Genomic DNA, 24,002 nt, shown 5'->3' with positions numbered 1-24,002 from the left:
TGCATCAAGATGGACGGCAGCGACTCCGCACATCTGCAGACTGCGGAACAGCGAAGGTGCCGTCAACCAGGCTGCTCGGCACATTAGCAGCACATGCCAAGGTGATGAAGTAAAGTGCCAGGGCTTTCTGGATATCTGGGTTTTGGACAGGGGACGCGAGCCACAGGGGTGATATGAAACTACAAAGTGCAATCCGACCCATTACCCAATACGGCCACACATGCGGTGTCCAGTCGCAGAACAGGACGACTCGAACAGAATGACTTCACACAAACATGAAACCAACTGGAATGCTAGGCAGCACGAGTCCCATTTGCCTTGAAACCAGACTCGTCAGAAGTAGGGCGCCACGCTCGAAACCCTAAACTCTTCGTCTTCAGCTGTCCCCGCTCAGCCAAGTCTCCTTTCTGGGGATGGCTAACTTACAGCAGAGTACCAGCACTACTCACTAACAGGTGCTCAGACACAGAGCCTGCAAGCGAGCCGGACTTTACCTGGGCAAGCACGTCACACAGCCTCCACCAGCAAAGCCACTTGCCCGCTAGCAAGCCTGGGTGGACTAGAATAATGGAGTGGACTACAGTATTCAAACCACCTAGGGGATCAAATCTCCCAGGCTTGTGTACATTCAAGCACCTATGTGTTTTCAATAGCAGACACACAACACACACCACATGCATAAGGAAATCTGATCCTTCACCTGACAGAAAATACTGATTGGATTTATGCACCGGCTTTGCTTGTCTCAAAACATTGATCACTGGAAACTGTATATAATGCTGTACCGCAACGTGGTGCAGGAAACAGCTTTGTAATAGCAGAAATAGGAACCACACAACAGCTGCAAGCAAAGAAAACGTTCAGACACTGTTCTCTAATAACTAATAATAACAATACAGAAGCACTTCCACTTATACTGTAGCTGCTATGGTGGAAAATGCTTTTTGCTAAAGGAAATGTTACACATATTCAAATTGTGTTTCTGGTGCCTCATCATTTACAGAAGAATGACTCCTTGACCCCATTTTGCATCTCTCCTCTGTGGCGATGAGCATCTTTATGTAACTTCAGCTGTCTCATTCAGCTGGCTACATCTGTCAGGTGAGCACTGTGAGGTTCCCCAGCCTTGCTCTCTTTTCTAAAGTGAAGGTTATTGTTATTTGTGCTTGCTATTCCCTTCAAACGACTGTTGCACTATATTCTGCTGGTGTCACTTTCACTGTTTCAAAAAAAAAATCTCTAATATACTAATGTGCTAAATAGAGACGTCAACATATTAATTAGTCAAGACAACTCAAACCCCTTAATAATACAAACTATTCAGCTGTAGGCTACTGGATTTCAACTCCATTTCAGACAGCTGTATCAAATTTCATGCAGATATTCTGCTAGCCTTTCTCCTGACAAACTAGAAATAAGAACATTCTGTGAAATTTCTGGACGTATTACAGCAGTTGCTTTCTGATCTAAAGAAAAATACATCTGAAATATGCAATCTGGATTTTTCTTAAACTGGTCTGTGACTTTTAACATAGATTACTCAACAAATAGACCAATTCCCTTTTCATTAATTTGTGGCATTTGGCTGTTCTATTCCTCCATCATCATGAAAACATGTGGAATATGCTTTGATTACCATGAATCAGATTTATGTTCCTGAACTTGGAACTCTCCCTAAGAAGAGATGTAGTCACATTAAAGTGAGCTGCTCTTCAAAATATTTCAGAAAGAGTAGGGGGATATGTCGGCATGTTAGTCTTAATTGCATATGCAAAAGAATATAACTTTGTTTATAAATACAACTAATATGTCTTAATCAGTTTTTCTTAAGCAACGCTTGCAAAGTAGGTTAGTTTATACAACGAGGCAGCAGAGACTTCAGGCTCCGACAATGAAGTTTAATTTAGCACATAATGTATGATAATTAAGCATTTAAACCAAAAAACAAAACGTTTCCTGTATGTCCTGGCCTGCCTGTACCTCTTGTTGTGCTGTTCTGTGTTTCTCCATGACAACCGCCAACTCCAGCTCAAGGTTCTTCTTTTCACTGTTCAGCTTGTTAATGTCCTGGGATTGCTCCTTTATTTGGTCTGTCAGCTGTACAGTCTCTTCCTTCAGCTTCTGCATAAGATTTTCCCTGTGGAGCAACTGGAAACAGAAAACAAGGATGCAAGGCTCATTTCGAATCACTTAACCCTCTCTTTCAAATTTAACAAAAGTGGAGGAAACCGCTAGTCTGTACTGCTGTTGAGGAAGTGGCATGAATTTGAACCAAAAAAAGGGGGTAAAAAAAACAAAACAATGGACCTGTTCAGTCTTCAACTAATGCTGAAAGACTGTCAAAGTAAATTAAGCAGAGCTGTTAAATACAACAAAATCTGTACACTGTTTTGCTTGGTGACCATGGTTCAGGTTAAATAATTTCGGTGTAATTTTTTAATGATACTTTGCGCTTCATTCTTACAAAGAACTTCAGTATTTTACACAATGATTTCTTGAGGTTATGACTTTATTTTCAGTAAAGGGATGAATGCTAATTTCAGTTGACACTGGTTAGTGAGAGGACATGGTCCCCATTTTTAGGTATTTCTCTGCCTATTTGACATCTGATTATTCACTATTACTATTTTTCGCAAACCTTGTGAAGAAAATAGTTCCAAAACGAGCATCTTTGTAAACAATGATACATCCTTGAAAATATAAGGAGTGGTTAATGTGTTAACCAATTTTGTTTTAAAAATAAAAAGCCATTAGGAATTCCCTAAAGGCTAAAGAAAAGAGGTGTTTTCTCAGACAGCTGAGTAGTGTCAGACAGCGTTTTACTAAATCAAGAGCTAGCAGTCCTTATACTGCAAGTCTCCGATAAAAACAGGCCAAAGGATTTCAGGACCCTATGGAGAAAACCTCACACACACGTTTTAGACTACAAGCTCAATATAAAATGTTTGAATTTATAGTGTTCGATATTATTAACAGTGAACATGTAAAACCTTAAGAAACAACAAAAATATCTATAATGAACATATGCAGTTGACTTAAACTAACTGCAAAAGTCTGACTGAACCACAATCATAAGCTGAGCACGGAAAATTCCATGGGTCGCCTAAGACACCTCCTAACTTTCCCGCACAGCATTCAATCTTCTCATTTGCAATGTTATATGAGATAACAATCTTCCATATATTAAGATCAAAATTAATAATATGGCTTTTTTGCAGACAGATTCTTTAAGCTCTCATTTTTCACAAATGCGAAACCACTACTTACTGCTACATACCTCTTTGTAACACTCAGAGTACTGGTTTTGTGCTTCTAACAGCTCCTTCTGTAGGACTCCCAGCTTGGTTTCCTTTTTATGTATCTAAGAATAAGCAGATGCCATTAACATGGATACAAGCACAGACAGATGCAGAGCTCTGAATGCCAGGTTTCATTCACCATTCAGAAGAGCACGTTGTACACATTTTCACTTGGTACCTGTAAACACAAATTATTAGTGATTCGAACAAAATACAGGCTGAGAGAAGGAAGAAAAAACAGAACTTTCACGAGAGCACTGTTAATCTGAAAATGTAAAATTAAATATTTAACCACGCCCCAGACTTGAGAATAGCTACAAACAACAAGAGGAGATCAGGTCCAATTCGCTCCTTTGGCTGGTTATAACTAATTGATCTGAGGATCATTTTAAACTCCATAGCATCTAGAGATAAAAAGCTTTTCATATTTAATTTCCCTTCACAACAATACAGTATGTAGGGCATTACAGCAAATCATTTGTTAACCATAGTGAAGATGTGTAAGGGTAAAAGTGGGGGGGTCATGTCATGGAGAAGCAGGAACAACTTCCTTGTTTTCCATTTTGCCTTTGAATTTGTTTGGGCTTTCTGTTTTTATGGTCATGTCTAATAAGCCACTTTATATGCTGGAAGTTTATCTCTGGTTTCAATAACATCTTCAATCTTCTGTTTTCAGAATGAGAGTCAGTTTCTTTAAATGAGATATTAGTTTCAATCAGCACATGGGGTGAATGAACCGTTTAGAAAGATCTTGCCATTGCGGCACCCTCTGCAACATGAAAGGCTCTTGTCTCCCCATTTTCTAAACACAGAAAAATGTATCCCTCCAATTCAGAATATTGAATGTCTTATGGAAAGTGAAAGGTCATTTGTTACTGTCCACAGGATTGATGGAGTTAAGATAGCTCCTTGACCTTCACCCCGCACGCATGAAGAACAGTCTCAGATGACAAAGCATCAGGCAAGTTTACACAAAATGTCCTTACTTATTCCAGATTGCATTTCTGGCTCGTTCATTTGTGCGCCACTTAAATGCATGTCAAGATTTAATTACCCCAAGTCCTCCTTCATTAAACTGCAAACTGTCATTTAATACTACTTGGCAATTCCAGCTATTTGCACCAATTCAAGGATTTTTGTCTGCTTTCTGCCGTCATTTTAAAATGATATTCTGGAATAATTGCTTTCGTGGCCTATGCCAACAATGTCAAGGTCAATCACGGCCCAGCCTTGTCTGCCTGTGGCTGAAGCCCTCACTTCAGTGTGGCCTCCGGCCCCATTGCGAGGGGGTAGAACTTCCTCCTTGCCTCTCTTGCAATCCAGTTGATAATTGATGGCAAAAGAGATCAGAACAAAATAAAACGGGTTCAATGGCGTTAAGTCGCTTATTAAAAACAATACAGCAACCCCATGCTTCCGAATTCATTCAGCGCTAAATACAGGGATTATTTTTCGATGTCCAGGCTTGACCCCTGGATTACAGAGCTGCACTGTGTGAGACAGCCGGCACGGTTAGGGGGAAAAACCTTCAGTCCACACAGATACTGCTGCGCACTGTGAGATGATTTTTGTCTTGGAGAAAGGAGGGGGTTAAAAACAAGTAAAAAGCAAGATGAGTATTTTTTTTTTCAAGAAGGATCTGTTGCATTTTAAATGTTATTTTCTAAACTGACATGCTTGTAAAATGTAATGCTGAAATAGTCATAATATAAATCAAAAGTTCTGTCAAACACCAAAGAATTCACTCACAATTTTAACAAGAATGAATGCTAAGATATGAACTGGGCATTTTCTCTGTGATGAGACTGCACAGTATCCATGGAAAAGCTCTTTGATATTTGGATTATTTTGCCAGTGGCCAAGAAAGCAGTTAATATGTTTCACAGACTGCATCAAAAGCTCTTGAGAGAACTGTATCATATCTGTACTGCATAATTTCTTTGTGTTTGTACATTTTACGCATGCATAATATATCATGCTACACCCCTCCCCAGCACATTAAACAGGCTCATTGTAGCAGACTGACATAAGGGCAGTGTCACAGCAGACACTTCAAACATAAGAAACAAAGATAATTAAAACAGTGTACAATTCATCCCGAGAAAATGTATCATGATGCAATGATTAAAAAGTAATGTACCTTTTACACACTTATTCGCCAATACTTTTAACTGCACAACGTTTACATTCGTTACTGAAAATACACGCTCAACAAACTTCCCATCTTCCGAAAACCCCATCTTAATTTGGACACGACTTCACTGGCTCCCCATTACTCAGTGCATGCAGTTCAAAAATGTACTTTTAACTTCTAAAGCTCTACATCGTCTCCACCTGTCTCAGTAATCCCCATGTTCCAAGCAGGGCTGTATGTTCTGCTGAGGCTCACCTTCTAGCAGTACCTTCGTACTGTAGGCACAAGATCCTGGGCCACACTCTTCCAGTCGTCCTCCTCCACAACTCCACCATTACTTACAGTTTTTAAAACTACACTAAAAATGTCTTTTCTCCCTTTTCCACATTTTTTTTTTATTTGCATCTTTATTTCTGTTGTGTTTAACCCTGTAAAGCGCCCGAAACACTGTTAGCCTACATGGGCACTGAACTAAATCCTTTCCTTAAAGCAGGAGTAAACTATTTTAAGAGCCAATTAAAAGTGCCAGATACAGTCACAAGGGTTCCATTAACATGAGCCCCGTCAGGAACAGCAGAAATGCGTTGAAGTGGACATTAGCTGTCCTAGTTCTGTCACTGCCACAGGTGGACCTGGGCAATGCTCAATGCATCCCAACTGCAGTGGAAGCACTCAAAGAATGTAGGTCAGCTCATGCAGGTCGAGTGGCAACACCTTCTGCAGGTCTGTCACGCCCGCAACTGGGCCAGAGAAAGCACCAGCAAACCAGCAAACTCTTGACACCACCACCGATGTGTCACAGCCTTCAGAAAACAGGAGTTCAATATCTGATTGTGATGAGCAAGAGAGCAGATAGATAAGGGGAACAGAAGCCAAGAGAAAAGAAATACCAGAGAATGGGGTGAGAGGAGGTAAAAAGAAGGATAAAGAAGGAAATGGGCGAGGCAGACTCCAGAGGGAGGATTGGAAATCGGCAGTCTGTAGATGGACAGAGATGAAGTGGTGGCCTTCGTGGTTTGCACATGCTCTTTCACTTTTTTTAATGCTGCTTTTCCCTGTTCCGCCCGCCGGCTAACGCAGCTCCCCGGCCTCACTCTGGTCTTAACCGGGAGGTGCGCAGTGACTGAGCAAGATCCCAAACTGAATGGCGCGGTATACGTGGTACTGCCACACTGGAATAAAGCTAAACTAAAGGTTGCTCCCCATTATCACAGGAATTTAGTCAGGCATAAGGGCATTAAGACTTCATTTACTGTTCACAAAAATAGTGAAGTGAAGCACTTTAAACAAATTGTATTTAATCCTGAAATTTATCAACTAGAGCAATCTAATGCAATGCAACTACTCTGTAAAATTCACATAGTTTAAGGCAATTTGTATATTGCAGTAGTAGCAACAATATTACATATACAGAGAGATAGAATCAAAATTAAAAATGTTTGTTTTTGAAAAAAAACTAAGAAGAACGCACAGTAATATAGCAAACATTAACTGAGTTTCTGAATTTTTTACAAGTGCTAAAAAAAAAGCAACATGCCTGGTGTTTAAAACATTTGGCTTTAGGACAAATTATATGTTTTGTCAGGTGTGAAGTTCCTAAATTAATAAGGACCATGTGTACCAATTTCTGCAGAAAATGAATAAATGTATAGTTAAAGCAGCTTTGGGCTAAAAATGAGACAGAAATTATAAATCTACCCAGAGCGCAAATACTGGTGTATGTTGGGGAGGCAAAATCTCTTAAGGGTGATAAGATGTTACACAGGATATTCTCTTCTGATTCTGGAGTGTGCTCACACAGCTAAGTCCTGCATCTCCAGTGCAAATGTAGAAGTAAAAATACAAAGACCTTTACTATCACCTTAGTCAGCTTACAACTAGTCTTCCCACTAAACTAAAACAAAATAGAGTTTTTCATGTAATGAAACAAATTACAGTGTAAAGTATATATGTAATATTTCCTTATTTCCGCTACACTGGAATAACACCTCCAACTGCTTTCGCTTCACCAGATCTGCGCCACTGTATAGACGCCTCCGTGTGCACTGGTCTTTCCTGGTGGGACTGCATATGAGAAGAGGGCTGTATATTGCAGCAATCAGACCTATGACTTCTTAAGCATGTTTTTGCAGGGTCCTTTGTTAATTACATTTGATTACACAACGGAGGCTTTATCTTTAACAATTTCGAACAATATTTGCTCAAAGCTCAGCTTTGACTGAGGCCGCCTTGTTTTCCAGCAAGGCATGAAACCATTCTCAGCTTTATCATTGGTTTCAAATACCAAGCGCGGGACAGTCCATTGACATTCAGCCTGACAAGCCAAGGGGAAGCATTGGAGGTCTCACTCCTTGACCCAGACTGGCCAATTACAGTAACTCTGTTCTCATTACAATGTGGAACAACAAAACTGGAAAAAGTGCTTATGTTCCAGAGACAGGGAAGATGCCAGAAGTCAATGACTTACACATAACAGAAGCCTTGACATTGCCAGGAGAAGGTCATCGCCATAAGATAGGATCTTATCCTTAGCAATTATTTAATTTAATCATTCTCCAAATCTTGATCAGACTATCCACTGCAAAGCAGGAGAACATATGTCAAAACTGGGTAACTTACAGTATATAAGTTATATTAAGCTGGACAAAAAAAAAATACCTGGGACTTGAACAAACCCTTTGGCAATATAAATATTAAAAGGTATGCCTTTAAACTAAACGGTGTTGAAATCCAACCACTAGATGGAAAAACTAACATAAATCCCTATAATCAGAATCTGACACAGCGGGTTGAAAATATGTTGCCACACCCAGACTCAGAAACCCCAAGAAATCTTAAGACACTGAAGGCACTTCTCCGATTAAAAGAACAATAACAAGGTCCTCAGATCCAGCTGTACTGCCTGCACAGAGGGGGCGTCGTGCTGGTGTAATTCACAGGCCTCGCTTGAACCTTTCCTCCATCCCAGCTGGAACGGGCTCTGTGACCGGAGCACAGGCCGCCACAGACAGCACCGTGAACCTGAGATCTGGCCCAGTCTGGCAGCTTCAGGAGCCACAAGGCAGGAGGCAGGGCGATGCGATCGCAGAGCTATGAATGGAATCTCCCACAGAGCCTGCTGGTGTTGTGCCTGAATGCAATCAGTGCTATTGTCGCTCTCCTTTCATGCGGATTAAAGTTCACAAGCACTAATTGGCTTCTTTTTTGTTCTGCTGTATTTTAACGTAGACCAGCGCACAGCTGACACAAAACACATTTTGTCCTGGATGGTTTTCCTTTTTGTCATATTAGCCATCTTACAACATTAAGCAAAAATGACCCCCTCTTCCGTGATTTGCTTTATATGCACGGCTGTTTTGGCAAAGAAAACCTATTAGAATAAAGAAAAAATAACTTTTGAAAAAAAAAGTTTCGTAATTGGGGCTTGAAATGTTAAAGCAATAAATAACCACAAAGACTTTGCATTAACATAAACTCAGAAACATGGAAAAACTTATTTCAAATGAAAACTTTCAAGTTATTTGTTCAGCTGCACTAATGTTTGGAAAGTTAGAAACAAAAGCCATTATTGTTCAATGTATTTTTTACAGGAAATAGACAGTGGCAAAGTTACAGTAGTTCAACATATGAGATCAGAGAGACAGTTTTTATAGTAAACCAAAACCAGATGTTGGAAAGACACGGGACCCTTGCAGAAATTAATAGCCATGTTGTTTGCTTTGCAAATCTGAAGATAGGAGTGAGCTGGATTAATTGAGAGTCACCATCCACAGGCACAGTTTTATCATCTTTGCTGTTTTGTTGTTTATTACATTTATGTCATAACACATAATCCTCAAAATAATGACAATTTGGGGAAAAAGGGCAAAAGAATCAGAGAATATTAAAATATAATCACCTAAAGGGTTTTACCCCTCGCATGAAATCTAGATATCCGATGCTTTTATTCTGAACGGCTCGCCGCCTGAACACTATGATGTGATAACAAAATGAAAATATTAAGGCACTTTGAAAGCAACGTCTTGTGCAGATCAAGGCTTCCTTATTTTTTAAATCCCTTTGTCCTCAAAATATGTTAATTCTCCAGATCTTAACACTAGATTTTACAGAAAAGCTCCCTGGCAATGCGTGATACCAAAAACCCCAAAACATACACAGGGCTCTCTTTTATTGTATAAGATAATAATAATACAAATGAGTGCAATTTTTGAATGTTGATATGTAAATAAGGCATAGAGAGGTTAGGAGAATAAACTCCCTATTCTTGCAACAAACATGTACTGGGAATTCCTGATCACAGACGTTCTGAAAAACATCTGTCTATACAAAGCAGTTCTATATACCCTCTTACCTTATTGCCAGCTGCTTTCCTTGTGTCTTTTAGAGTTTCACTTGCCCTACTTAGAGCCTCCTGCTGTTTCAGGATCTGATCTTCCAGCTGTTGAGACTTTTCTGTCTTTTCCTGCAATCTGGACTTGAGCAGGCCAACTTCTAGAACCAAGGTGTTAACTTGCTCTTCACTGCTCCTCAACTAAAAAGAAAATAAAGATCTCCTTTTCAGTGCATTCTGAAATATAATTATTATCCAGTAAGAGGGTAAGATAAGATACTTTCTAGTAGACCTCAGAAGCATCCAAATTAACTTTGACCACGATCTCACATACTTTCAATGTAGCAGAACCTTTGCTATCGATCATCGTCTAATCAATTCTTGAAATTAACTCACAGAACAGATCATCTAACTTTTCCAGTGATTTTTCCAGAACGGCAAGACTTCTCTTCATTGGAAGTCTATTCTGTAATGATCTCCAGTTTATTTAAGATGATCACTACCACGTTTTATAGAATAAACTCTAATATAACTCAAAGTTAAACTCAACATTTAACTTTTTTAAAACTAAAGCTTTCCAATCTCTAGGACTTACAATTTCACAGAATTTCAGATACCTTGTTTTGCAGACTCTCAAGCATCTCCTTCATGTGACTGCTTTCCTGAGAGAGCTCATTGTTAAGACACTCTTTCATTGTCACTGTCCTCTTCAAAGAGTCTTGTGTTGCCTTCAAGGAAGTCAAATCTATTCGGATGTGTCGGATTGTTTCCTCATGCTCATGTACCTCCAAGCAAAACCAAACAATAGTAAAAAAAAACTGAGACGAACAGACAACACTCACTGACGCAGCGAGGCAGGAAGGTACGGGTGATAATGTGAGTAGCAAGACTCGGGCGTACAGAGTTACAAGCTGGAAGAGACAGGAAAAGGCAAAGCCAGCACAACATCAGAAAAGGCGAGCTGAAATGTTTACACCCCACTGTATTTATTTTGTTTCAACAAATGGCATATTTATTCTCAGTTTAAATGATTGGAACATCTCAGCGGGCTTACCGATATAAAACTAAAGAAAGAATCAGGATGAGCTATTGGTTTATATGACAACATATTAACCTTATCAAGATGATATTCAACAGAGACAAGTTTTGCTAGACTTCTACCGCAGATGCTTGACAACACTGTCACCACTTGGCAGTGCTTTGCGACTATTTTTATCCTTTTATTTTTTAAAAATGATGCTTAGCACATAAGAATTAGAAGTGCATTAGTATCAAGCAGATGAAAAAAAACAGCATAACAGAATGCAGCAAATAAGGTTAAGCTCAAAATCCAAATGTTACACAACCAGAGACACTTTTTATTAGCCTTCGCAAGTTAAATTTAATTTCTAAATTATTTATGACACGTAACCTATAAAAAGATAATCTTGTGCCAATCAACTTCAGATGATGTTTGTTCTGCTAAGAAATACTGTAATAATGTATAATTACACATTTATAATGAATAGTCAGAATACTCGCACATACAAGTGTTTTACTGATGCATATTTGATATTTGACAGCTTGTTCGGAATTCACGAAGTGGCATCTGCTGCCCCCAGACCAAAGTGTTCCTGAAAACCCAATCTCCCGATTTACCGATGCCGTGTGAAAAGAAATGTTTTGCTGGACATGTGCAGCGGAACGTGTGCCCGAGGACAGCAGGAGACCGGCAGCACACGAGGCCCTGCGCTCTCTCCTGTGGGCAGGGTGATCCTGCAGCTCGAGAGCGCTGAACAAGCACCACACATTACATGCAAGTCCCTGTGCTGTCAGGAGAGGCGTGGAAAGGGTATTCCAACAATCGCCTGAAGCCTTTGTGAGATCTGACTCAACAAAACCTGCCCTCACACCAAGCGAAGGTAGGGGTCTCCCATGATGCCCACGAGCTGCCACAGTGTGTAGGCTGTGGGCGAGTTGCGCGTGCGGCATCTTGGGAGCTCAGTGCCCTCAAAAGCAGGGGTATCGCAGTACTTCCACAATGAGGAACGGCACATCACAGGGTTTACACAGAGGGTTTACACAAAAAAAAAAGTTATTTCTCATAGTCTGTAGCTCTATCCAATCTGATCTGTTGGCACCACTGTTTTTTTTTCTAAGTAAAAGCAGGTGCCTGAACAACGTAAATGCTCCATGTTATTGGAGTATAATACATTTCAAAACTGAACTAAAATATCTTTTTAGAATGACGTTCGCTATGGATTAATGTGACTCAGTGTGTCACTAAATCATAATGTGCTACCACTGACGTCTCTTTGAAACAAAATTCTTTATACCATTTTATTCTGCATGTTGTCATTAGAAACAATGTCATCGCTCAGCAATGATCAAGCAAAGGTGGCAAATGGTTTTATTTTTCACATTTTATCAAAGATGGGCCATTAGATCTCAATGACAAGGAACAGAAAGGCCAGGACGTGACATCTTTAAAAAAAAAGCATGGATTCACAAATCCATTCAGTATATTAATTACAACTGCATAAAAAACTGAAAATGTGTCTGCAAACATTATGACAAGAGAATATCTAGTTATAATTTCTCAGGGTCAAAACAAAAATGTCAGTAGGTCTTCTTTTCAGGCTGAATTAAAAGGTAACATCCTGTAATTGGAATGTCACAACAACAGCACATTCAAAAATCAAAGAATATGAAATTGTGACTGTAAAATCAGAGACCTCTCTTGACAACTTCTGAAGGTATTACTCATTAAACTACAAGACTCGCAAGAATTATCCGAGAACTAGACCGCACAAAGAAAAATGACCAGTGGCAAAATAATGATATGGATAAAATATCAAGCAGGACAGTTTTTGTGAAGCACTAAAAATAATGACACAATAACGTCAGTGTAAATAAGAAAAGATCTATGAAAATGGCCAAAACACATTGGCAAGAAATTCAATATTAACAGGCTCCAGCAGACACAAAAAACCTGTCTGGAGATGCAGCTGCTATCTAGGTCAGACTTCACACCTGTTAAATATCAACAGGACAGAAGAACATCTTGATGTTTAAATTCCCTGAAAATGTTCAAAACCTGTATTATACATTAAATAGGTTTACAAGGTGCGGTTGTGACAGTGTACGAGTTACAAAGAAACTAGTAGAGGTTAATTCTGTGCTTAAAATAAACAGAATAAACAGCACAGACTTTTAGCTTAAGGGCCTTTTATATATGTAGTTATTTATTAATATAGTTACATAGTTAACCTCCACTTCCAAAACAAACCTCCCAGCTCATGCATAGTACGTGTACTTCACATTCCTATTCAAACCTAAGATCTGCTGCTGGAAAATGTCTAAATAAGAGGATCTGAGCCCTTCCTGCCATTCCAGAACTGCATTCACGCATTGCACAGAGACCAAGAGGGTTTCCTTGAAGTGCCAGTGGGTTGGTATCCCATGTGGATCAAGCCTGTGTGGTTGTGTGTGGTCTTCCATGCTCTGTTTAATATGTGTGTACATTTACTTTGTGTATACCAATTCTATTTATGCCACTAGCCTCGGGCCTGTTTAAAATGAGTATTTGCAAAAGCATTACGACACAACTCATTAAATGGGCAAAATGGAGAGCTTTATTGTTAGTATGTATAACCACAAGGCAAACACTCCATGCAAAAGCTTCCCCTCACCTTTGAATGAAAACACTTATCCCACTATAGCAGCTCCTACTCTTGAGAAATTAATTTGTCTTTTTAAGTAAAGGTGTCGGGAAGTATCATTTGGATATTCCTGGTCTCTACCCACTGTTTCTGGTTCAGATAGAAAACAAGCTAGAAAGCCTTTAACAGTAACCTTGAAGTCTCTGATTTTGCAAGTGAGTGAAACCATTTTATTTTCATTATCTTTTGTTAGAAAAACCCCCATGATGTTGTTATGAAGAAGTAATGCCCAAGTTGATGGAGGTCGAAATCGTTTTGTTCAGAAGATGCTGTTTTTCTCCTAAAGTGCTACTTGCAGTGCTGCTTGGTTTGCGTGGTCATGAAATGGGGCCTCCACTTAATGATCCAGCAGACACAGCCTCTTACCTGAACTGCACTGATCCCCGACTGGGGCTGGCTGCTTTATCTTAGCGTAATGCTTTCTAGTGGGAAACTTTCATTTCGATTTGTTTCATTTACAGCAGCGGGTAAGGTGATTACTTAACGGGTACTACATCCCTATTACTATTATCTCGGATATAGTGTCATTTTGACAAATTGTTAAAGATGTCTTTTTCATCATGCGTCATTATTCACAGCAGCTTTGATTTATTCCTGTAAACGGCAGTGTTAAAATTTGCAAAACTGAAACGCCAGGTGGATGCAACTACTTCTGTAACACTGTTTCTAGAATAAAGCTTGTTAGACTCATTCAACTCTTAACTCCCAGAATGCACATACAGTATGCACACAGCATAATGAGACGTAAACTCACATACCTGCAGCACAGCTTCCTTTTCCGAGAGCCCCACACGCTCAAGCTCTTTCTCCAAGGAAAGTATTAACTGGTCTTGTCTTTGAACGTCACTTAACGCAGCCTGATATTTATCCTGCATCTGTTCGAGCAATTTTTCAAGGGCACAGATCTGCAATATAGGAGCACAAAGCAAATAACAAAAGATACATTTAGAATGAAGTACACCAAAAACGTGCACTGGTTTTGTTTCCAAGCATGTGCAATTATGAAGGGATGGTGGAAAGTTATTAAAGACTAACCACAGCAACAAGAATGAAAAATAATTATGTAAATAATAAAGTATATAATAATAATATTCATTATTATTAATAATAATATTCATTATTATTGTAGCTGTCTTTTTTCTCCATTTTGGGAGTGAGTTGCCATTGCTGGGCGGGGGTGGGATGTTTTGTGGTTTTCTAAATTTTGGTTATTTAGAAAAATAAAAATATTTTCAAAAATATTCACTGAAAGTGGAAACAAAAGATACAGCTGGCTTCTGATAATGTATGACAATATTTGAGCGCAGAGTAATCAGCCACTCATACTACCACGTGCTGCCTGTGGCTTTCTGTGTCACAGCACTGTACAGAACATCTACCCTGGATGTACAATCAGTGCCAGTGGAGGTAAAACCAGCTTCCACCAAGATTTCAGCAAGGCCTTTCTCCTGGTATGATATGAAATCAGCTAGAGTTATAACACTGGCATTAATCCACTCATCAGATTACAACAGACAATTGCAAAAAGTGCACTGACAAGGTACCTTTGAAACGTGGCCCCACCGCACAGTGCCCAGTACGATTTTTGGAATGGGTTGTATTTAGCACAGAGCTGCTGGTAAGGACTCTGCACATGTGAAGGGGAACAAACTTGCCTTCTCCTCTGCCAGTGCCTGTCTCTCATCAGACTCGAACTGCTGCAGTTTCAGCTGATGGATCACACCCTCTGTACAGCTTATCTGTAGGGATGCAGAAAGCTGCTGGTCTCACTGGTACAACACGAGTGACACACACAGCACTTGCACACCAGATGAGTGGGGAAAGACAAACTGACCTCGCTGCTGAGAACGTCCTGCTCTCTCTGAGCTGCCACAGCCTGGGCCTCCAGTCTGGCGTGCAGCCGGCCATTGTCTTCTACAGCACTTCGATATTTAAGCTGAAGATCTTGCAGGTCATTCTTGTGATCGCTGAGAACTCTTTCCAGCTTTGAAATCTTTAAATGAATACGAAATTACAAAGTCACATACAAAAGCCTTCTTAATGGCACTAACGCATTCTGAATTAGATAACAGATTGTCCAAAACAACTTTCGTAGCAAAATACTTGGTTTTAACTATTAGCTAAATAGCTTATTAGAGATATTAGTAGGTCTTTGTCAGATGAATTACTACTTTAGCTACAAATTTCAAGCATAATTAGCCTATAAACAGCTTTTATTTACTTCTGTAAAAAGTACCAATGCACAAGATAAAAAGACACTTAAAGCCCATTGCAGCACAAGAAAATACAGACCTAGAGTGAAGATTTAGCTTGTATTTGTAGCACTCAGAAACGATAGACTACATAGTACATCTGTTAAGACACCAGATCGACAGAAACTTTATAGGAATTTCTTATTCATATTAACCCTTATGGTTTAAGTGTCCGGTGTTCATTAACTGAAAGCTTTTTTCCCCCTTTTTTTACAATAGACAGCTCATACAAATCCATGGCTGAAGAATGCCCTGCTTTAGACTGGGCTTTAAGGACATTGAATAATGTTGAAGAAGACAAGTAAGACCACTAACTGGAGTGCTAGCTACACATCAAAAGCTTTCCTAAAAGCATATCATACCTTAAAAACATAATAGGTAAATCATATACCTAGAGATTTTTATACTTTTTTTTACTAAACAAACACTAGTTTAATCTGGAAAGTAAGATCAAAATCACACATATATATACTGTATATAGGAACAAGTAATAGGTTTATTCCATAGTGAAAAGAGAAGAGAGAAAACACAACGTTTCATCTGTGGAACCTTCTTCAGGTGAAAACTATTACTTGTTCCTTTGCAGACTATGCATGCTGACGCAGCCACCCACCTGAACCACTATATACTGTATATAGTTTGGGACTCTTCCAAACTACAGTATCTGCAGGGATTTGGCTAAGAACTGCATGAAACCCAAGATCAAGATCTTAAGAACATAAAACCATAAGAAGGATTAGGAATGAGAGTATGCTCTTCAGATCATCTGATTCTTAAACCCAATTAAATACTAACACAAAAATCTACAAGCAATGTCTTTGCTGTTTTTTTTCTGATTTTTCTTGTTGCATCTGAAAAAAAAACAATACCGTAAAACTGGAGGTGGTTTGCAAGGCCAGACATTAATTTTGCTCACTGAAAGGCTGCTAAAGGGGGTCCAGCTCACTGTTCACGAAACGGTTTAAATTCTTCTCGTTCCTTCAGTGAATAAAAGAAATGAAACACTCCAACTTCTTCAGAGCAGCCACCTCACAATCCTGCAGTCTGTCTGTGTGAAAGTGAAGGCCGAACGTCAAGTGGAAAGAGGCAAGAAGGGTGGGGGTGCTCTGAATCCAGATGGGATTCTCTACTCTTCCGGTGTTGCCAAGTGGCAGACGTGTACATATGGGCGAAATATGGAAAAGGGACAGCTGCGCAGACAAACATCTGCATCTACCAAGGACGGCTGAGGAAAGTAGAGGTGTGTGTAATTCATAAAGCACAAGTTACAGTTTGAGGTTTGAAGGATCAAAATTTATTGATTTATAAAAAACAGAATTGCTTTTTCTTCGTTATACCACCGGATTGTGCGGGTTTGCATGACACGAAGAGTAAGGCGACATGGAGGCAGGCTCCTCTGAACCCCTTGTCTCAGGTTATAAACTGACTGGTGGAGGCGGCACCTCTCACTGACAACAGCACAAGCCTGCAATCCCCCTGGAGGCCACAGGAGACGCTGTGTTGCTGAGAGCCAAGAGAATCCTAGTCAAATAACCCAACAGCACCCTTGGATGCACATTGCTGCTGGGGACCCCCGATCCCGGCATGGGATGATCCCCTTATTTCTACTACATTACGCATGCGGTCACTTTTGTTCAACCCAAAGTTGAGCTCTAACAGTAAATAAAAGTAAAACAAAAGGAGTTAATTGTGAATAATTAAATGAACGCTACTAATTTTGTAAAGATGTCTCTTAAGTTCATTATAAAAATTATATATGTGCTGCAATATATTTACAATGAAAACATGTCACTTTTGAGAAACAAAATCCAATTCCACATTTCCTGTACAATGGTAATCTATACCCTTCAATTCAGCGCCTTAGTACCGATCACTCCTAAATTAATGATCCATTAGCTTCCCATGTGTATAGGGATAAAGGGAGGATTATTTAAGCCATGCATGAAGTCTATAAATGACAAAGTTAATGCTTTTCTGAAACCAAAGCCAATAATGCGAAGGAAAAAAACCTTTGCAATTTCGGTCTAAGAAGTTTGTTTTTATTTCCTGCAAATAGAAAACAGTCTTTAGTACCCAAAATTAAATATAATACAAGTTGAAGCCAGAGATGCTCAAACGATGTGATGCATGACATAAATAACCCCAATAGGATCATCTGTTAGGTGGAGATGTAATGTCACAGATACTCTAACTGAAACTCCGAGTGACTTTGTGTAGTTTTGTGCAATTTTGACTGCAGCATCAAAAACATGCAGTTTTAACTTTCTGAGACAAAAACTATCATTCAGAAGTTTCCTCCACAATATCAAGATTGTGCGTAACTTACTGCTAACAATAGCTGTCAGAATACTCTGTGCCCTTTGTGATAGTTACTGTTGCGCATTCCTCTACTCACAGGAAAGGACTATACCCAAGATAGTGAAGGTGAGTTAACAGACAGTGACATCATCAAAACCTCCTATAAATGTAGAAAGTTAGAATGTTTCCGCTCAAGAAGTTGTTATAAGTGCAGCGGTAATTTTCAATACCATCACATCACTGTTTAAATCATGAGAATATAACATTAAAACAGCACTTCATTAAAACACCACAGGTCATAATAAATCTTATTATAAACACTTCTACCAGCTTCAAAATACATACAAATAATTTTACAAACCCAAAAGCCACACAACTACAAGAAGAAGTATAGCTTTCTTTTACAAAGAAACCAAAGACAGGCAACAGAAGATCTGCCACATGAACCCCGCCAATAGTCCCAAAGTGCCACATGTTAGCAGGACAGACACTCTACTAAAGTCAATGTGTTGTGAGATGTATATGAGCACTCAGAATAATCTCTAACTCTGAACATGGTTTGTTGTGTTTTAACTACTACTGTACCATAAAATTACAAAAAAATAAAACATGTCCAGCTGATGCTGAAAGAACAACACAGCGGCTCTAATACACTGTCTGGTAAAAAAAAAAGGCTTGTAGTAAAACAAGCAGTGGAGAGATTAAAACACTCAGTGCCATCTGTCTGTGGCTCCACTGTGAGGTCACTATAATTCCCTCTTGTATACTGATGCAGTGGCACAAGGGTGGCCAACCCTGGCCCAGCAGGTCCTTCAGGTCACTCTTGAGGTCGGAAAACATGCAGGTTCTGATCGACCAAGTAAGTTAACCGAGCCAGCTCTGACAGGAATGGCCACCCGCAATCCGTGAAAGATACGGGGTCTGATGCCACCGTCATTTCAGAAGATCTCTAAACTACTTAACTGCAGAAATCACCACAAGAAACAAAAAAAAACCTTTTTATACAAGAACTTAAGCACAGCTTCAAACAAGGGCAGGCTATTGGGTCCATCTGTCCTGTTTTGGTTGATAGCAACGGTATTTATCACCTGATAAATTGGGGATTTCAGGGGGACCTATTCAATCTGGTGGGCTGGCAAACATTGCCTTTGAACAATTCCACCTGCTGGCTGAGTCGCAGTTGTGTACAGAGAGCGTACCAAGTAATGACAAACCTGACTAACACGCAGGTCCAAGGCCTATGTCTTGCGATCCTGCACACATACAGTTCAGCATTTAAGATTGATTTTTAACAACTCGCAGGGGCAGAGTGAAGATTTGGAGTTGGTAAATGAAGTCAGTCAGAGGTCGGTAAGAAATCATTTTTAAAAAAGCCGAACGAAAAAAATAACTCTCAGTAGGACATGCGGGATAGAGGACACACAAGATGGCAAAGAGTATCGTGCACGTACAGCACACACAAAGATAAAAGCAACACACAGCGACATACTGTTAAATTAAACTTTTATGTACAGTATAATACCACAAAAAATTACATTAAATATTGTAATATGATAAATAAGGACACCTAGTACCGTATAGAGTAAAACAGCTTATTTTAATTTATCTAGCAACATAACCAGCTTCCACTTCTTGCCATTTCTCTGAACTTCCTTGTTAGAGTGCTCTGTGCTCAAAGGATAAAGTTGTGGTGTAGAAAGAACACCAAAAATCAAATAAACATCTCAAACAGGTAGTTATAAAATGATGCATATCTTTAATTATGTTGGCATAATACAAAGTAATTTTGCAATAATTTTACTAGAAATGAGCTATTTTTGCACCCCATGAACTCTGGTTTTTGGACATACATTAGACGTTATGTCGGGGAACTTTCACATCTACAGTCCAGGGGGTGAAAACTCAGGGGGGCATAAAGTGGGGTCCCCCTGTATCTCTGACACACAGTGCCAACTGCTATGATCACCACAGTGTGGAAACCCTTAAGACTCTGAGCACAACTCAAGCTCGTCTTATAAAAGCAAGCGCTAAATCATCGTATTCGGACTTGGAATCTGCCTGTGAAGGATTTCATGGAAGATTTGCAGAGCACAAGCTATTGATAATGAAACTGAATGCAAATCACAGGTCAAATCGGTGCTCGGATCGGAAAGAGAGGAGAAATTCACGCAATGAAGTGCATAAGACTACAGCATTTGAACAATGCGAATTCACAAAAAAACAGCAGTGGGACTGTCTTCACCTGTGACGTAGTGTAAAACGAAAAGCAAAGGCAGCTGTGATTCAATCAGTGTGAATGCAGAATTGTTTTTCCCCAACACATGAAATAGAAATGAGGATACCATGGTCTGAAAAATGACAAACGTGATGGTCCAGACACAATATTGCATATTCCTCCTCATTCTAAAGAACTGCAAGTAGCACATTTTTTGGTCATTTTTTTATTTGATTCAAAACCAGAATTGCAGCCAACGGCAGAGATCACACATTTGATTACAGACAAGCGTGCATGTGTATGTATAGATATGTTGAAAAGAAAATAGTCTAAAATACTTGCAAAAGATTTGCTCAAATTAAAAACCGCAGAATAATACCAATCAAAAATAAATCCTTTTAAAAAACAAGGCTCTCTCTCTCACACACACACACCAAGCCTAGGGCTTATCTGGACAAAAGAAGGTGATGGGTTCTTCAGACTCGTTTATGCAAACATTAACATATGGAGCCCTTAATGACTCTCATTACCTAGTGTGACAACTAACAATTATCAGCTGCCTTAGAGATTTTATCACACATGCTAAACTGTTGCCAAACTAAGACATGCGATAATGAAGACACAGCTGAAATGGGATGATGCAACAGACAATTAATTAAGCAATTAGCCTAATGAATTCTATGCTCAAGCTTTTTTTTTGGCTCAAGATATGAATTAATTACACTGTGTAATTAAATTAACCCGGTTTTAATTTCACAGCTGCACTCCTGGCACACCCTCTGTACCAGAGGTAGGCTAATCTGTCCTGTCATCCGTCATGATGTCTTCTTCATACAGCCCTGCAGTTTTGCGCTTGAACGTCCGGGGCGAAATGCACGCGCGGATAAATGGGAACAGACACGATCAGACGGCGAACACAAACACGGTGACACGGCAGATTTAGCCACAACAGGAAACCCAGGGAATTAAAATCACAATTGGTTTTGGCTGGCGAGGGAAGCGCCTGTGGACTCAACCACAGTATCGAGAGCCCACACAGACGCTTCGCCCGGGAGTCGGACAGGGACCCCCGAACCCCGCTAGCTCACCGTTCTGCATTTGAGCTGGAAATGTTAGAACCACTCTGGGGTCCTAGACAGCGTGCGATTTGTGTACGGGCGAGGCGTAGCGTGCCGCACCTTCTCCTTCGCAGACGTGCACTTGTCCTTCCAGCCGGCCAGGTCCTCGCCGATCCGCCTCGCGCCCAGCTCCCGCTCCGGGGGCCGCTGTCCGGAACCCTCCCCGGGGCCGCCCTGCGCCGCCCTCCGCCGGGCCTCGCTCTGGAAGACAGCAGGGCTTCAGCTCCCGGCCCCGGAAACTCGCCCGTTTCGAACGCCGGGGCTAAAGGTAAAAGCAAGCGACTCGGGCACACTCCAGAGAAACCATTCTGAACAGTTCGGTCTTTGCACTGCGGGGTATCTAGAACTCTTACAGCCTCAGTGGTAAGGTTCCAGGTGACCACAGTTTACAGGGACTCCCGAGGCCACAAAACACTTATCTAGGCCCAGAATAGAACACCAGTCAAGAGAAGACCTCTTCTCATCTTCACTCACCGTCTCTAATTCATAGAGGCGTGTGGTGACCTTCTCCATCTCCACTCTCGCGTCCCGCACACATCTCAGACAAAAGAAGTCATTTTCATAGTGGAATTTCATAATGCAATTAATGTGTTCAAGCACCTTTATTTAAAGCAGTTTACAGTATGCAATGAAACATAGTTGGTTTCGCCTCACTTGTTTACCAGCTGGAGAGGGATCTTGGAAAAGTAACTAAAACTAGCAGACCTGAACTGCGGCTGTAATTATATAATTCCTGTTATTAATCGGAAACCATATCGTTTCTTTATGAAAATTCACCAACGCTCCAGCAAAATAAACATGCTGTCATATACGACACAGACGAGGGCATGATTACTGTTGTTACTGCACCCAGATGAAAGCCTTTACCTGCCCCTTTCCCACACGGGCAGAAGAATGCAGAGCTAATCCTGCGCACGTCTCACACCGAGACAGACAGCGGCTCCATTACTCCTGCAGCGCTCACACACCTGGACAGTCCCATAGCATGTTCTGTAGCGCTGCTTTTCCATTCCTCCATGAAAAGCACAGAGCACAAAATTAGACAGTAACATATATGCACATTGGACACCCAAGCAGAACAACTGCAGATGACTGAAACATTACCAGCACCGAGGAGGAATCAGTGTAATAAGCATCTGGGTGGCTGGCGTGACTTTATTCTTTTGAATCCCATAGTAAGAAATGACCCAGTAAATCAAATGCCTATTATGGAGGATTCTGATGGCCCTACTTCCACTTATTTATAATTATTTCTAATGACTGAATTTACTCATGTTACAAGACATTTACTTTTGCTGCGGTTTTGCAGACTATACATTTTTATATCCCAAATTAATGTTGCCCATGTGCTTCATGGCTATTTGCGGATTAATCTAAAAATCCAAACATATGTTTTACAGTACAAGCTTAATACAAACCTTTCACCTGCAGTTCTACACAAATGAACCCACAACATTAATCCCGATGAAAGTCCCAGTGGAACATGTGCTCTGCCAGTGTCTTCAAAAAACACAAATTTGAACGCTGCTAAATATTCAACACAAAAATCCCAATCGCAAATTGTTACAGTGAATCATATTTTAAAACCTTTAATCATTAAATGGCCAGTAAAAATAGCCAGTAGTGTCATAATAGACACATTCATCTTTCTTTTTTTATTTAAATTAGACCTGTTGGAAATTATGGCCATCCTTGACACACGGAATTGTGGGACAGTGAGAAATACTACAGTGAAAGTCACCACATCCAATGAAAAACAACAGCATCAGGCTTAATCCCTTGACAAGAAATTACTCTCAGGGACGCAAACATCTCCCTACCAGACTGTTCTCCTTTTCCAATACATCACCCCCCCCCCACAGTAGATTCGTTAAGACTGCAGATATTAGCAGGGTAAGCATCTCCCGTGGATCTGTCAGAGCTCCGAAAAGTAACAGCACAGACAACACATCTGCACTGCAGACCATACATGCAGGGAACAATGACAGACGGCACGACACCAGCTAGCGACAGAGGGACCACACCACTGCTGTTCAAGACCCAAGGAAGAATTAAGAAATGATTTATCCTTGTGACTTCTGTAGGCACTAAAACCTGTGTCCTGCCCCGCAGGACTGACCTTGAGCGAGCTGCACGAGCTGCACGAGCTGAACTTTACAGCTTTATTCGTCCGTATGAGGTACTGAGACTCTGTCCTGGAAGGAGTTGGAATCTACTTAGCTGCTGGGTCTGGACACAGACATCTTGTGTCGAAGCGAAGTCATACAGAGGATAAGAACCGGTTTGTTGAAATATGTAGCTGCCAACACATTTCAGCAGGCGCACGGGTACAGTTTCAGCACCTCAGACGATGCTGCACCGCCGCGTCACTAGAACGGGCCGCAGAGAAACCCGTGCCCTACAGTATGTCATTTACTCAAGCAGTGGTCCACCGCGCTCTCCCGCTCCAACACGCGTGGGCTCCAGCGTGCCACCCATGTGATATGGTAATTCAGCGCAGACATATCATTTCGTAAATAAAAGAACCCTCGCTAATGATTAACTGAGGCTTTGCAGGAGATGGCACGCTGATTAATTTTACCCTCTCCAGCCAAAGTCAAGGTCCCTCTTCTCCTTTCTCCTTTCTTTCTTGCTGAGGGTAAAAATTTAATCAAG

At 40.5% G+C, this 24,002-nt stretch overlaps 1 protein-coding gene across 1 annotated transcript in view; it reads right to left on the bottom strand.

Annotated features, from left to right (window-relative positions):
• LOC148833185 (uncharacterized) overlaps nucleotides 1-24,002 on the bottom strand; it is a 151,477-nt gene that overhangs the window by 75,566 nt on the left and 51,909 nt on the right. Inside the window, exons 11-18 of the mRNA XM_088918174.1 lie at nucleotides 21,408-21,548; nucleotides 15,299-15,457; nucleotides 15,120-15,203; nucleotides 14,223-14,369; nucleotides 10,381-10,548; nucleotides 9,785-9,964; nucleotides 3,278-3,361; nucleotides 1,981-2,148 (exon numbers count right to left, since the gene is read on the bottom strand). Of these exons, the coding sequence (XP_088774300.1) occupies nucleotides 1,981-2,148; nucleotides 3,278-3,361; nucleotides 9,785-9,964; nucleotides 10,381-10,548; nucleotides 14,223-14,369; nucleotides 15,120-15,203; nucleotides 15,299-15,457; nucleotides 21,408-21,548 (1,131 nt within the window). The remainder of the gene's footprint in view (nucleotides 1-1,980; nucleotides 2,149-3,277; nucleotides 3,362-9,784; nucleotides 9,965-10,380; nucleotides 10,549-14,222; nucleotides 14,370-15,119; nucleotides 15,204-15,298; nucleotides 15,458-21,407; nucleotides 21,549-24,002) is intronic.

Source organism: Atractosteus spatula, chromosome 6, assembly GCF_055471065.1.
Source record: "Atractosteus spatula isolate fAtrSpa1 chromosome 6, fAtrSpa1.hap1, whole genome shotgun sequence".
Classification (NCBI taxonomy): domain Eukaryota; kingdom Metazoa; phylum Chordata; class Actinopteri; order Semionotiformes; family Lepisosteidae; genus Atractosteus; species Atractosteus spatula.
The sequence above is the reverse complement of the archived record's forward strand: the minus strand, read 5'-3'. Positions and strand labels throughout refer to the sequence as shown.